The following is a 15391-nucleotide window of genomic DNA, read 5'->3' on the forward strand; positions in this document are numbered from 1 at the left end:
CAATATACTGGAATAAATACATTTCATCCTGCAATAACATCTGAAAACTCTGGATTTTCTTAATTTATTGAGCCATAAAACCAGATTTACTCTTAATAATAAATAATCTATTGATTGTTATTTTTCCAACTTATAAATTCCACTTGAAATTCATTAAAATGTGGAGCATTTTACAATATAAAATAGAAACCAGAGACTCCTGTTTTCAGAAATGATGGATACATCTGTCTAAATTGGCACTGTGGTGATTCATTTAGAAATTATTTTCAAAAAACCAAACTGCTGTGGTTTTATATTTGGTTAATTTGAACGTAAAAATTGCTCGTATTACGTTCAATTCCAGGACTTTTCTGGGAAAAATCAGCGGCCGTTTCCATGTAAAAACCACAAAACAGGATTAAAAAAACATGTTTCTGTTTAGTTTTACTAACATGTTACAAACATACAAACATGTTACAACATGTTAAAAATAATATCGGATGGTTTTTTTTAGTCATTTTCAGTCATGCGCTGTCTATGAAGTAAAACCCCCACGTGTCATCTGTGTTGAGCTGCTGTGTTGACCTCTGACCCCTGACCTCTCCCTCACTAAAGCCGCTGCAGGTCACTCGCCTGAATTCCTCCTCTTCATCTCATCCCCATCATCCCTTCAAGCTGCACACCTGGGTCCACGGACCTGAGGATTAAAAACTCTGAAGTTTGTCTCGCACATGACAACACGACACAAGCTGCTTCACGTACAGGGCGACACCTAGTGGGCACCTGCTCAAAGTGCAGGACAAGAGAATGTGATGTGATATTCCCTCAAGGAAAACCTCCCTAGCTTTAATTTTCATTATTTTTTATTGGTAAATTTAAATGGAATCCTTCAGTTAAATGTTGTTTAGTATTGTAGAGCTGATGCAGCATCTGAAATAAATAGAAAAGACTCATTCCGCAATAATGAAAATCAGTATTTCCCCTGGGTTTTACACACTGTGCACCTTTAAGAGGTTTTCTAATTCCAGGAGATGGCAGTAACTTGATATCCGGAATGCACGCTGCATTTAAACCCTCATAGAAGAAGAAACCTGAAGGGGAAACAGTTTTTCATTGAGTAAACCTTTACAGTAAATAACAATTCCCCTTTAGTCCTTCTACACAAACAGTGAAGCACATGGAGAAGGAAAGACTTATTGTATATAAGTACAACTGTCAGTTTTTTGAGTTTGAAATGGAAGCTAAATATTGATAATTTAATCCCATTCTGTTTACAAAGAAAGATATATAGGAAACTCAAATTAACATTAATTTAATGTATGTACATTACATATTGTGGACAGTAACGATGACATGTTGTGTTGACAGAAATGGACTCAAAACAACAAAAGATGGGACAAAGACGGGAGAGAAATGTGGTTACTTTCTGTCCAAATCTAAGCCGACTCCACACTCGTACATGTACTTTAAAATCCATACTGTACGCAGAAATACGCCCCCGAATGTTTGTCAGAGTTCACGTGTGGGAAAAAACCCCAATTCCCTACCACTGAGAGATAGAGAGCGAGAGGGAGGCAGCATTTGACAGAAACAATGAGGTCCGTCCGTCCGTCTGCTGCTTCACTGCAGCACCGTCTGTTTAATCACTCTTCCTTCTTTGTCAATGGCAAAGTTGTAATTCTTTGGATTGTCCAGAGCTTCCTCGATGCGCTGGTCCAGATTCTCCAGGGTGATGAAGTTCTTTGCCTCCTCCTGTGAAAGCACAAACAGAAGTTTGGGATTAAAACCAGGATTATTTCACTCCCCCCTATTGAACCTCCTAAAACCCGAGCTCCTCATGGTTTGGTAAGATAAGATAGTACTTTGTCTTGCACTAACCATTCTGACAACTGTAGACAGTAGACAGACATAAGACCGTCTACAGGAATGGATGTTTGAATTTATTCCTTTTGCACCCTATAGCGCTTAGAAAAACTTTGTACCTGCAGCTGCAAAATTTCCTTCTCTTTCTCCTTCATGAATTGTTGGTGTTCTTCTTCGCGCTTCATGATGACCTCCAACTTCTTCTGCTCGGCTTCCTCCTTCTCCTTCTGGACCCTGATCATTCTGAAAGACAAGAGAGGAGAAGCTCAGTGATCCACGCCGTTTTCTCTCTTCAAACTTGGCAGGTGACTGACTCGGGTTCACCAGGTGTGTGTGCTGTGCAGTTTAAAATGAGGTTTGTAATTCTTCATCATCTTCTCACCTCAGTTTGAGTATGCGGAGATTTTCCTGGTGATTCCATTCCATCAGGGCTCGGTGCTCCCCCTCCTCCTGCCTGGCTCTCTCCTCTGCCCGCGAGCCTGTCTCCTGCTCATACTTCTTCCGTATTACCCCCTCCTTGAACTCCAGACTGACAAACGTCGCGCAATCACGTAGAGCACAAACATAGAATGTACACAGTTATGACTTAGGTCTACCAGACTTTAAAACTGCAGATTGATGTTGAATAAAATACATTTCTAAATCGATAGCAATAAATAAACACTGAAAACAACCGGATTAAAATCAACAGATCCACAAAATTAGTCCAAGCAGGTGGCTTTAACTCATCCAAATATCCCGTGACAGACGACGCTGAATTTGGTATCAGATTTAGCAGTTAAGGGGAAAGTTAAGGGAAAGTTAACTCACTCTGCAAAGGTTCGTCTGTCCATTTTAGGCCTTTAAAATAAACCTTAACGTTGTCTGAACCCACCTCTTTTATTTTATTTGAAATAACGCAAAAAAAGTCTAGACAAAGGGACATTTCACTGCTTTTTTTTTTGCATGTAGACCACATTGGGCTGGGTCCAGAACCCAAACCTATGTCAAGCCTGGACTGGATATTCCCAGAAAGGCTGTAGATCGTTTAAAACACGGTTTCTGATTTGTTAAACATTTTACATATTCGAGAAAATGCGAAAAAAAAAAAGGTTTCACTACTATTTCTGCACCTAGACCACATTAGACCAGGTCCAGATAAAAAAAAAGCTATAGTTAGACTTGTCAAACCTGGACTGTCCCAGAAAGGCTGTATATTAAAAACGTCAGCACGTACCGAAGCGCCCTCATGATAAGCTGGTACTCCGTGTATCTCTCCTTCAACACCACCATCTCCACCGGGTCGACGGGCGGAGGAACTTTAATGCGCCCCTCTTTGGACTTAGCCACCGGGTCGCTGCGGGACTTTCGGCCGCGGACAGCCGCCACGAGCACGGCGCTCCTGGGTGCGAGGAGCCGGGCGACCTGGGCGCTCCTGCCGCCGACAACCGGGAACATGACTATGTGCAAAGATGTAGAAACCGCCCCAGACTCTCGGTAAACTGTAAATATGTGGTTTTAATTCGAAATGTACGATATAACTTTGACATGACAACGTTAGCGACGTAAGGGGGAGGCCATTTTGTTGCCCTGTGACCCGAGGAAGTGATCGTCAGCGAATAGAGGCCGTGTTTACAAGTTAGCGCCATCTACAGGTTAGAAAGAAGGCTACTTCTCAAAAGTGTATTTTAAAGACATTAATAACGATTACTTGTTGAGTAGCAGTCATTGTTTTAAATAAAACAATACAAAATATAATATAATATAATATAAAATGGAATATACAGGGAATTATTTCTTAATTAGTTTATTTATTTATTCCATCCATTCTGTCAATTATTGTCATATTCTACTGATACAAAATCGTATTTCTACAGGTCATATTCGGCCTCCCTGCCACTTGGTGGCAGTAATGCGCCAGTACATTGGTTCCCAATTGCCAACTGTTGAAGCTGTGAAAGCATAATAATAATAAGAAGAAGAACACGTGAACTTTGTTGCTGGAGGCTGTTGTTTCTGAAGTCAAAGTGCACAGTGAATCACAACAAGGTACAGAAATGGAGGTGAAGACGCAGGTGGTGAACGCGTTGGCCGAGAACAAGAAAACCGCTCTTCTTGTTCTCGGAGGAGTTGGTGCAGCTGCTGCCATTCTGGCGTTTAAATACCTGCGGAAACCGGAGGAGCTGGTCCGTGTGGGGGTCGTGTCTCAGCTGCTCGTACACCCTCTGAAGTCCGGGAAGGCTGTGAGTGTGGCGCTGGCTGAGTGTCACAAGTTTGGACTGAGGTTTGGAGAACTACAAGACAGGTGAGTGTGTGAGCGCGCACGCGTGCTTGTGTGTGCTTGTGTGTGCGTGCTGCAGGGCGCGCGCGTGTGTGCGCATGCTTTAGGGCGTGTGTGTGTGTGTGTGTGCGTGCGTGTGTGCATGCTTTAGGGCGTGTGTGTGTGGGATAATGATTTGTTGAGGCTGTGTAAATAAATGTGTGTGCTGCACTGTTCACATATAATTACAATCTGTAGTATATGTATATATATATATATATATATATACATACATATATACATGTGTATATGTATGTGTGTATATATATATATACAGTATATGTATATATATATATATATATATGTATGTATATGTGTCTATATATACATATGTGTATATACATATGTCACAATTGTTTTGTGACATTACAAATGTAAGAATCCAGAAAATTAAGGTCAGAAAAGCTGATTTTTCTATCATTGATCCCATCAGAGAAACCTGAGTGCATCTGAAATGACGACGTGTGTGTGTGTGTGTGTGTGTTTTCTGCAGACACTGGCTGGTGGTGAAGGAGGACGGTCAGATGGTGACGGGCAGACAGCAGCCTCGTCTGGTCCTGGTGTCTCTGACCTGTGAGGGAGGTCACGTCTGTTTGAACGGACCAAACATGGAGGAGCTGAAGTTTCCCGTCAAACAGCCCGACAACCACGTCATGGACTGCAGGTCAACTCATGTGATTCTATTTTGAACGTGGGATGTAAAGTTCAAGTTCAAACTACAAATTAGCGTGTTGGAAATGTCATATTATTTAAGTACGACCCCTTAGAATCCAGTAGAGGGCGCATGTAGAGGTCGCGTGGTTGGAATAATGTGATTAGCCCAAGATACACTGGAATTGATCACATTAGAACGATGCAATGCATGTATGAATGTTGTTCTTCTGTTGTAATCATGTTTTCAGACCAACATGTAACGTGTGACTCCTCCCGTTGTTGGTTTTGCGCTGCAGAGTGTTCGGCGATGACATCCAGGGTCGGGACTGCGGCGACGAGGCGTCTCGCTGGCTCACCCGTTACCTCGGGGAAGAGAAAACCTTTCGCTTGGTTCACTTTGAACCTCAGATGAAAGCGAGACAGTCGCCAGAGCCGCTGTTCCCACGGGATGAGGTAGTGACCGTGTTTGTGTCTTTATCTTCTTTATTCTTGTTGCTACACCTTTTCTGTTTTAGGCATTTAAATATATTTTTTCCGGGTGTTGCACTTTGTAGACGGTCCCTGCACTCGAGTCTCACTCATGACTGCACGTAGACAAGTCGTGTCTCCAGGTGTTTTTGATGAAAATGTTATTAATAACTAACTATCTATCTAGCTAACTTTACTTAACTCGCAACCTTTGGGTCACTGATCTTGCGTCAGAGGGAAAAATCAAAACTGGACCCAATGGGGAAATGCTGGTTATGTTTTTTCATTTTTCGTTTTCCGCACGAATGATACACGGATTATGTCTTAGCTCCTGGTGGTGTTTTCTTATTCATCCAGAAGGTGGCGTACCTTGACGTGGGACCTGTGATGCTGCTGTCCGAGGCGTCCGTTCAGAATCTGAGCAGCAAGCTGGAGAAGGACGTGACTGTGAGCCGCTTCCGTCCAAACATTGTGATCAGTGACTGCGAGGCGTTTGCTGAGGTGAGTCGTTTCGGCTTTTAGGCGACGGGAAGCACGGAAATGAATTCACCTTTTTATGCCCAAATTCATCTATTCTGTGCCGTCACGTTGAGAAAAGCTGATTCTAAACAAACTAAAAACAACTGCCGTGATTTTTTTTCCCCCCAGGATTCATGGGCAGAGATCCAGATTGGCAACGTGCGACTGCAGCGAGTCATGTCATGTGGAAGGTAACCGTCACACTGTTGGTTAATCTGCTGATTTGAACTAAAACTCAATCCTAAACGGAGGAACTGTCACGCGAGACGCACATTAAATGAAAAGATTTGTGGGTTTTTTTGGTTTCCAGGTGCATTTTCACCACGGTCGACCCTGAGACTGGAATCATCAACCGAAAAGAGCCTCTGGAGACGCTGAAGAGGTGACATTTAAGCTTTTATTTTACTGTAAACTTACTGTAACTCTTAACTTGACGTGGAAAATTCAGCACATTTCTTCAAAATATCAAAGACACTTGTTTTTAATTATTAAAAAAAACAAACAAACCAGTTATGGATCATCTCCCATCTACTTCTGCACCTTTTGAACTCCCTCTGACGGTGATTCCTCCTCAGCTATCGCCTGTGCGACCCGTCGGAGAAGGACATCTACAAAGCGTCGCCGCTGTTTGGACAACTGCACACGGTGAAGAAGACGGGGATCCTGCAGGTCGGCGACATCGTGTACAAGATCAGCCGCTAATGGCGAGCGTCGGGGGGCGAAAGTGGGAAAGTAGTGCCTTTGACTGAATGATGTAAAAGTGAAATCACTAAAATAGATGCACAAATATGCATGGGCTACAATACAATGCAATATTTTACTCAGTAGTTTTTTACACTTTAACTTTCCGCTCATGTCAGCTTCTCTTGTCAGTATATAACATCTCACCTGTCCCCATGTGCTGCTTTAATCTGTACCTGATTCCTAGATTAATAAACTGGCAAATGAAGATGGTTTTTATGTGTGTGAACAGTTCCGTCACTGGAGGCCCCTGTTATACAGAGGGTGGCCAGTAGGTGGCAGTAGCCTGCATCAATCGAGGCTGCACATATTTTTCCAAGAAAGGTTTTGGGTTGTTTTTTTTTTTGGCAGATTTGTACTGATAATACTAACTAATCTAAACTGTATAAATGTCAAAACATGAATTAAAACACAGGAGAATTAACTGACATTTAAATAAAGACTGACAACAACCTCAAAACTGCTCAGAATCGAAATAAACAAAATGAAATAAACACTTTACGACAAACTAAAACTGTACATTATTTATAGATGTTGGCAGGAGGAGAGTCTCAAGAACACATATTGAGAGCAGAGCCAGGAATTGAACCCACAACTTTGCAGTTGAGAGACAACTCACCCTACCACTCAACCACCATGGCTCTATCCCAAATCCTCACTTTTTTTTAATACTTTTGGTTTGAAAACTTAAGTACATTTAATACCAGAAAATTAATTTTGAACTACAGTTAATGTCATATATGTCAGTAAGAAAAAGTCACAGTATAGTATGTCGTCCAAAATCAGTCAAAACGTCATACGATGACTAATTTTGGACGACATACTGGTGAGACTCGCCAGTGACATAATTAGTCAATGGAAGTGCCTTCCTGCTTTGAGCTCAGGAAAACAATAAAACCCTGCACTCTCAGCAGTGGCAATCATAACTGACTGTTATGGACTTTTAGGGCTTCATAGACGAGGTAATGACGCAGATACACACGCAAGCGCAGCGTTAATTGGCACTGCCGGGCTATGTCCTCTTTAAGAAACACCAAGAAATTCACCCAGAGGTCGTCAGCACAAATAGCTCTCTCTGTCAGAAGATGACTTGTCCCTCTGAGGTTGTGAGTTCAACTCTTACTGTCAACTGAACTTCTGCACTACTTTCAAACTTCAGACCAAAATAAGAAGTTAAAAATACCAGCAACATGTTGTTCTGCACTTCAGTGAGAATAGCTTCCGCTGGAACAACAAGACTTGCATGTCTGAGGTTGTCAGTTCAAGTCTTATGAAGAACACAAGTTTTTGAGTTCAGTGTTCAAAGTAAACAGTCAAGATCTCTAAGAGAACCTGAGGAGCTGCGAAGAGCAGGTAGCTCAGAGGACAAGAACGCTGCTTTCAACTCCTGTGATCGTAGGTTCAGTTCTTGTGAGGAGCAGGAGCTTTTAAAGCTCTACATCCAAACTCAAGATTAAAAGCAGACAGTAATCTTAGACGAAGGCGGCCTTGGTGGCGTGGTGGCTTTGTTCCAAGCCACCGAGTTCTGTCTCAACAGTGAGGTGGCAGGTTCACTTCCCAACTGTGCACTGGTTCACTGGAACACGTCCCAACCTAACCTAACCTCTTGCTGACTGACATGACCAACCCCGAGTGCGTCGTACCCCCCGGTCACCAGCGTCCAGCAGGGTGCGAGTGAGTCGTACCCCCCGGTCACAAGCAGCCACCAGTGTGTGAGTGAGTCGTACCCCCAGTCAGGCTCACTGGACTCGCCAGGTGTGGCCTTCGGCCACACCTGGAGAGTCCAGCAAGCAAAACAGTGGGCGGCCCCCCACACCAAACCCGATGGAGGAGGCCAAGGCCTCCACCCAAGTGTCTTAATGCGGTTACCTTTTGCTGCACAGTGTAATATAAAGTATTTGACCTTTGACCTTTCCCACCCCTCCTCCCACTAACTGCCCTGTCCCTCCTCTCCTCTCACTCCCTGCCCTGTCCCTCCTCTCCTCACCTCACCTGCCCTGTCCTCCCTCTCCCTCACCCCCACCTGCCCTGTCCCTCCTCTCTCTCTCTCACTACCTCCTGTCACCTGCCCTGTCCCTCCTCTCTTCTCACTCCCTGCCCAGCTCCAACCTCACCTCTTGCTACCTGCCCTACCCCTGCAAGGCTGTGGAATGGGACCTGCAAGGATCTGGGATTGAACCGGTCACCTCGTAACACACACTCTCATGGTTGTGAACAAAACCAGTGCACCACCAACTCCTACTCCCTAGTTGGGACCTTTGGTCTCCTTTCAATCGTCACTTTGGTTGTTGACCTTTAAAACATTCTGCTCCTCACAAGAATTGAACTTATGAGCTCTGGACTACAAAGCAGCATTCTTGTCCACTGAGCTATCTGCTACTTCTCTTGTTCAGGTTCTCTTAGAGCTTTTGACTGTTTACTTTAAACATCGTACTCAAACAGTTGACCATAAGACTTGAACTCATAACATTTGACATACAAGTCTTACTCTTGTAGCACAAGCTATTCTTACTAACATGCAGAACATCACGTTGTTGGTATTTTTAAATTCTTATGTTGGTCTGAAGTTCTAAAGTTGATTGCAAGATTTGAACTCACAACCTCAGAGATCCAAGACTCTATCTGATGGTGTGAGCTATTCATTCTGATGAAAACTTACTTTCTTGTGTTCTTGAGTTTTTAAAATTCTCAGTCTTTCAAACATTAGAATAACTTTAATCAACTGATCTACTTCATAAGAACATGACGTTGAGTTGTTCAAGTCCTCAAGGTGTCAGACTCACTGCCTCATGTTTCCTCAAGTCAGTAAGGTTTAGGATCTTATCTTCTTTTAGTTTTGGCCACCAGTGTGAAGCTCAGACAGACTGACAAAAGCTCATAGTGCATTGTATAGTATGTCGTCCAAAATCAGTCATAAAAGTCATAGTATAGTATGTCGTCCAAAATCAGTCAAAAACGTCATAGTATAGTATGTCGTCCAAAATCTGTCAAAAATATCATAGTATTGTATGTCTTCCAAAATCAGTCAAAAAAGTCATAGTATAGGATGGTGTCCAAAATCAGTCAAAAAAGTCATAGTATAGTATGTCGTCCAAAATCAGTCATAAAAGTCATAGTAGTATAGCATGTCGCCCAAAATCGTCAAACGTCATAGTATAGCATGTCAAAATCAGTCAGTCATAGTATAGCATGTCGTCCAAAATCAGTCAAAAAAGTCATAGTATAGCATGTCGTCCAAAATAAGTCAAAAAGTCATAGTATAGCATGTCGTCAAAAATCAGTCAAAAAGTCATAGTATAGCATGTCGTCCAAAATCAGTCAAAAAAGTCATAGTATATGTCGTCCAAAATCAGTCAAAAACGTCATAGTATAGTATGTCGTCCAAAATCAGTCATAAAAGTCATAGTTTAGCATGTCGTCCAAAATCAGTCAAAAAGTCATAGTATAGCATGTCGTCCAAAATCAGTCATAAAGTCATAGTATAGAATGTCGTCCAAAATCAGTCAAAATCAGTCAAAACATGTCGTCCAAAATCAGTCAAAACGTCATAGTATAGCATGTCGTCCAAAATCAGTCATAAACGTCATAGTATAGCATGTCGTCCAAAATCAGTCATAAAAGTCATAGTATAGTATGTCGTCCAAAATCAGTCAAAACGTCATAGTATAGCATGTCGTCCAAAATCAGTCAAAAACGTCATAGTATAGCATGTCGTCCAAAATCAGTCAGAAAAGTCATAGTATAGTATGTCGTCCAAAATCAGTCAAAACGTCATAGTATAGCATGTCGTCCAAAATCAGTCAAAAACGTCATAGTATAGCATGTCGTCCAAAATCAGTCATAAAAGTCATAGTATAGCATGTCGTCCAAAAAACAACGAGCCGCTGGTGTGTTTTAAGTCCACTTGGAGCCGAAATCTGCGGCGAAAACAGCCGGTGCCGCGGCACGGAGTCACGTGACAACACTTGTCACGTGACTCAACGGGCTGCATTTGATTGGTGAGACTGTGTCAGCTGTGGCCAACAGGGAGAGAAATAGATCGCGCAAGTAACAATAATAATAATAAAAAAAAAAAGATAACGACGTAATAGTACCTTTCTTTCTTCAAATATATACTCAAGTTAAGAAAACACTGTATTTGATTAATCATGTGGTACAGGAGACATTTAACCAGGATGTGATCAGAGTACAAAGTGTCCTCCTTTTATTCTAAGCTTTAATTTCAATATTTATTTGTCAAATTAAGATGAGTGATGTGGCAAAAAGAGCCTTGGTTTGATGACTACACTATTTGTTTCTACATAAGTATTTGTTTGGATGAGCTAAAATGTAGTTTATTACCAGTGAAATGTTGCAGCACGTGTGAAATACCCTTCAAAAAATGACTGGACATGTGAACCAGGTTGCAGGTCAGTTGCGTGTTTATTATTGTCACAGATGTAAATCAGCGGACAACGAGGACCCACTGCAAGGTTATCTTTCAGTTTCATGGTTCTAGACTTAACGCAGCCTACGGGACAAAAGGAAAATGGAACGCTTGAGAGACACACTGCAGAAGGAGAAACCAGTAACAGTTACCGTAGTCTTCCTCTGCATTTACACATTCACACCGCCGATGCAAGAAACGACACAAGTTTATTTTCAAACTGGAAATTTAAACACGAAGCCAAATAGGCAACTCGCTGATTTTCAAACGGACCAAATGCTTGCAGCGTTTGTGCAGATGTCAATGCAGAGGAGGAATAACTTTGAATGGAAACAAAACAAAACAAAAAAAACATAGGTTTAGTGGAAAAGAAAATGTTAAGGTTACCGGTTCTCTGACTACTACGACTACTAAAGAACCAGGGGTGCTGGACAAAGCAGACTTGATTGGGAGAGAGTTCCCGCTCAGTAAGTTTAAACACGGCTAAAGTCCGAGCAGCGAGAGATTTCGAGGTCTTCATTTCGTCCTCCTTTGCAAACAATTGGTCAAGTGTTTGCACAACGAGGAGTCAGTGGAGTCCTTAACTGCTTGGGCCTAAACGTGAACGAACGACAGGGGAACCCGGGTTCCCGGATCGAGACTGCTGTCCGGCACGACGAACGCAGTGCAGCCACTCTGCAGTTGACAGTTGCCACCGTCTTGATGTGTGGTGTCAGAACGTGTGTAGAAGAAGGGGGACTTCTGGTGGACCTCTTGTTCAGCACAAGGGCGCATCTGTCTTGAGAAGGATGAGCTTTGTTTTTGCGGTTTGGGGTCTTGGGAGGAGGAAAGAAACAAGTATATTTTTTTGGGGGGGGGTGGGGTGGGAAAGGGAGGAAGGAAAGAGAAATGAGAGAGGGAGAAGATCAAATCGGAGTGGGGAGGAAGGGTATGAAGGATTCAGGTTCACGCCGGGCTGGTGGCGTTTAGGTTTTTAGTTGTGTAGAGCGGGAAGGGAAGGGTAAGCCAGACGAATCTCCTCCCCCTCCAGCAGTTTCCTGAAAAGGAAAAAAACAGATTTTCTCTAAACTTGATTTATTCATTTATCTCCTCGTTTTCACAGCAATCGATACATCGCTGTCGCCGAGGAACCACTGGCGCCGACCGCGTTCACTCGCGCTCACTCGAGGAAGCATCTATTACGTCTCAGTGCCTCATTCAACCTCACTGACAAAAAAAATTGATGTCAGACATGTTCTTACCTGTATGCAGCTATTTCAATGTCAAGGGCCATCTTCACATTGAGAAGGTCTTGGTAGTCCCTCAGGTAGCGCGCCATCTCCTGCTTGGCCTCACCGATGTCCCGCTCCAGCTCACTTATCCTCACCTGTCAAAGCACAAGGAGAAGAAGAGGATTTCAGTCTGGTGTAGGAAAGACACTCGTATCTTTTCCTTCATCCCTTTCCCTCATGCTGCTCTACGAATGAAGGAGAAGAAGAAGAACTTCCTCTGGTTCCTCTGGGAGGAGAAAAACTCATCTGCTCGTACACATTTTTGACCAAACGCTCCTCATTCACCTGGTACTTTGCCACCTCATTGGTCTGCGTCTCCTCCAGCTCCTCCAGCTGCTTGTTTAGGGACTCGATGACGTTCCGCAGCGCTTCGATCTCAGAGGAGCGGGTCTGGAGCAGTCTCCGGTACTCCATGGTCTCCTCCCGGATGGCGTGCACGGCCTCGTTGTTTTTGTTGGCCAACTCCGCCACGCTCGCAAACTTGTTCTTGTACCAGTCCTCGGCCGCCTGCATGTTCTTGTTGGCCAGCCGCTCGTACTGCACCCGGATGTCCCGCAGGGCGGTGGAGAGGTCGGGCCGGGACACCTCCACGTCCACGCTGATGTTCACCATCTGCAGCTGGGCCTGCAGCTCTGACTGCTCCTCTGCGAAGACCTTCTTCAGGAACACCATCTCGTCACACAGAGAGACCACGGTGGCCTCGGCGTCACAGTTGGAGAGCACGGCCCTGCTGGACTCCTCTTTGGCCCTCTGCAGGGCTTCCTCGGCATCCATGCGCCGCCTGGCCTCCTCCTCGCAGCGCTCCTTCATCTGCTCGTACACGTCGCGCAGGTAGTCCCTCTCAGCCTCCATCTGCATCTTCTCACCGCTCTCCGAGTCTATCATGGCCCTCAGACTCCTCACTTCCCCCTCATAGACGGCCTGCAGACGGGACGGTTCGTTCTGCCACCTCCTCAGCGCCTCCAGCTCGGCCAGCAGGGCCCGGTTCTGCTGCTCCAGGTGCCTCACCTTCTCGATGTAGGTGGCGAAGCGGTCGTTCAGGTCCACGAGTTGCTCCCTCTCCTGGGAACGGAGGCCCAGCAGCTCTGTGTTGAGTGAGCTGGTCTGAGCCAGGTTCATCCTCTCTGACCCATCAGGCAGGGAGGAGAAGGTCAACCTCAAGATCCTCTTCCCGGACGGAGGAGCTCGTGGAGAGTAGAGAGAGGAGGACATGGAGGATTTGGTGGTGGTGGTTCGGGAGCTTCTGCAGCCGTCCCAGGGACGGCAGTGGGAGAGGTAGGAATCGTAGCTCATGATGAATTTTTTGTTGTGGATTTTTTTTTGGTTTGTTTAAGAAAATGGATGTTTGTAGTTTCAGAAGGTTTTTTTTTTTTTATGTCCCCCTTGTTCTGCACACCATCAGTGTGGATGAGCGAGCGTTTTTGCACTGCACCAGCTCAGTGATGCTGCATATCCTGGGCTTTTATACAGTGAGGCTGCCCCCCCCTCCCCTGTCTCTCTCTCTCCACCACAGAGAAGCACCACTGCTGTCAGCATCACTGGGCCAATCGCAAACTGCTGCAGTGAGGAGAGAAGAGGTTGGTTTTCAGAGTCACTCTCAGCTGTGGCCGACAGAGTGCAGGTGGTAGAGCAGACTATCACTTTAGTATCGTTACTCTCTTTGTTTCTGGAGGCACAGGAAAGCTGCTCACTGAAGATTTCGTTCTGATGTGGCCACTGAGCTTTCATTCCCTTTTGCGTTTCCTTTTCTGGTGAACACTGTGGAAAAATAAACAAACAGCACAGGTGTAAGAACAAACATATTCATATACTGCAACATACCAACAGAAAAATCACGAAAACAAAACATGATGCCCAGATAATTAGTATATTTATATATATATATATATATATATATACATATATATGTTTAATTTATATAAATATAATGTAGCCCCAGACATGACATGGGAAAAAAATAATAATAATTTGTGGCCACGAAATACTAATTATTTCCCACGGAATAGGTTAAACGTGCACACAAAATGCTAATTTGTTCCCACAGAATAGCTACAACTTGAGCATGAAATACTAATTAGTTCCCACGAAATATGTAAAACGTGCACATAAAATACTAATTCATTCTGACGAAATACGTCAAACGTGTGCACAAAAGACTAATTTGTTTCCACGAAATACGAATTTGTTCCCACAAAATACTTATTAGTTCTCTTCTACGAAATAGCTAAAACGTGAGCACGAAACATTCATTTGTTCCCACAAAATAGCTAAAACGTGAGCACGAAATACTAATTTGCTCCCACGAAATATGTAAAACGTGCACACAAAATACTAATTTATTCTGACGAAATACGTCAAACGTGTGCACAAAATACTAATTTGTTTCCACGAAATAGCTAAAATGTGAGCATGAAATACTAATTAGTTCCCACAAAATGTGTAGAACACGTGCACGCATGATATCAATAACATTCTCATTAACTACCTGGAGAGCTGCACAAGTGAAGCGAGCAAAGAAGGCTAAAGCTTTTTATTTTAGGTTGGGAATGAGTTACAAAGATATTCTCAAAAGCCTGACATTGCAAATGTCGTGCCAAGGTCGTGAGTTATCCCTGACAGCATTTGTATCCCCTGCTATGGGAGCGTGCACGCATTCCACGAGGTGGGAGGCGGGGTTACGTTGCCACCTGTAATTTAACCTGGCTCCTACTATTCTGTTTAAATGCCTCTCGCTAATAATTATTCCTTGCAATGGCAGAATGTTATTGATATTATGCTTTTACCTATTTCCCCATGTCATGTCTGGGGCTCCGTAGAATGATATGAAAAGAGAAGAAAACGTTTTCACAGAAAAACCTCTTACATAAAGAATCAATACACAGAGAGAGTGAATGAGGAGGTGGAGATGTGAATAGACAAGGCTCTTTAAAGGTTTAAAGCTCTTTAAGAATATTTCATTCTTAAAAAAAAAGTGTTCTTTATTAATAATAATAAATAGATTTACGCTCACCACTTTGTTTGACTAATTCTGGAACAGATACAAAAAACAGTTTTGGTATCTGACATTTTTTCCTCCACTTAACTTGTTATTTGAATGGTTTTAATCAAAGAATAAACCATCGAGTCCCACTGAATCCGTTAGATCTATTTTTAGATGGTAAACTGATGAGT

General features: G+C 43.4%; 3 protein-coding genes across 3 annotated transcripts; 1 reads left to right on the forward strand and 2 right to left on the reverse strand.

The window, feature by feature from the left end:
* Positions 1-1275: 1275 nt before the first annotated feature.
* mrps26 (mitochondrial ribosomal protein S26) lies at positions 1276-3437 on the reverse strand. Its single transcript, XM_044048069.1, has 4 exons — positions 3059-3437; positions 2225-2371; positions 1962-2085; positions 1276-1731 (listed from the first exon to the last, which is right to left on the reverse strand). The coding sequence occupies exons 1-4, from the start codon at positions 3277-3279 to the stop codon at positions 1600-1602; spliced, it is 624 nt and encodes a 207-aa protein (XP_043904004.1). The 5' UTR covers positions 3280-3437; the 3' UTR covers positions 1276-1599.
* A 338-nt stretch (positions 3438-3775) lies between these two features.
* On the forward strand, positions 3776-6731 carry LOC122783334 (mitochondrial amidoxime-reducing component 1-like). The gene is made up of 7 exons (XM_044048067.1): positions 3776-4126; positions 4635-4805; positions 5092-5248; positions 5621-5764; positions 5912-5973; positions 6093-6164; positions 6358-6731. The coding sequence occupies exons 1-7, from the start codon at positions 3879-3881 to the stop codon at positions 6482-6484; spliced, it is 981 nt and encodes a 326-aa protein (XP_043904002.1). The 5' UTR covers positions 3776-3878; the 3' UTR covers positions 6485-6731.
* Positions 6732-10926: 4195 nt separating this feature from the next.
* si:dkey-33c12.3 (uncharacterized protein LOC335380 homolog) lies at positions 10927-13978 on the reverse strand. The gene is made up of 3 exons (XM_044047132.1): positions 12506-13978; positions 12191-12315; positions 10927-11986 (listed from the first exon to the last, which is right to left on the reverse strand). The coding sequence occupies exons 1-3, from the start codon at positions 13511-13513 to the stop codon at positions 11923-11925; spliced, it is 1197 nt and encodes a 398-aa protein (XP_043903067.1). The 5' UTR covers positions 13514-13978; the 3' UTR covers positions 10927-11922.
* Between the last annotated feature and the right edge of the window lie 1413 nt (positions 13979-15391).

The sequence above is a fragment of the Solea senegalensis genome, linkage group LG16, assembly GCF_019176455.1.
Source record: "Solea senegalensis isolate Sse05_10M linkage group LG16, IFAPA_SoseM_1, whole genome shotgun sequence".
Taxonomy (NCBI): Eukaryota; Metazoa; Chordata; class Actinopteri; order Pleuronectiformes; family Soleidae; genus Solea; species Solea senegalensis.

Coding starts and splice junctions, on each gene's coding strand:
- mrps26 (XM_044048069.1), bottom strand. CDS start 3,279: ATGTTCCCGGTTGTCGGCGGCAGGAGCGCCCAGGTCGCCCGGCTCCTC. Junction 2,086..2,224: donor CTCCGCATACTCAAACTGAG/GTGAGAAGATGA, acceptor CTTGTCTTTCAG/AATGATCAGGGTCCAGAAGG. Junction 1,732..1,961: donor AGGAAATTTTGCAGCTGCAG/GTACAAAGTTTT, acceptor GTGCTTTCACAG/GAGGAGGCAAAGAACTTCAT.
- LOC122783334 (XM_044048067.1), top strand. CDS start 3,879: ATGGAGGTGAAGACGCAGGTGGTGAACGCGTTGGCCGAGAACAAGAAA. Junction 4,806..5,091: donor AACCACGTCATGGACTGCAG/GTCAACTCATGT, acceptor TTTGCGCTGCAG/AGTGTTCGGCGATGACATCC. Junction 5,974..6,092: donor CGAGTCATGTCATGTGGAAG/GTAACCGTCACA, acceptor TTTGGTTTCCAG/GTGCATTTTCACCACGGTCG.
- si:dkey-33c12.3 (XM_044047132.1), bottom strand. CDS start 13,513: ATGAGCTACGATTCCTACCTCTCCCACTGCCGTCCCTGGGACGGCTGC. Junction 12,316..12,505: donor ATGAGGTGGCAAAGTACCAG/GTGAATGAGGAG, acceptor GTGCTTTGACAG/GTGAGGATAAGTGAGCTGGA. Junction 11,987..12,190: donor ATTGAAATAGCTGCATACAG/GTAAGAACATGT, acceptor TTTCCTTTTCAG/GAAACTGCTGGAGGGGGAGG.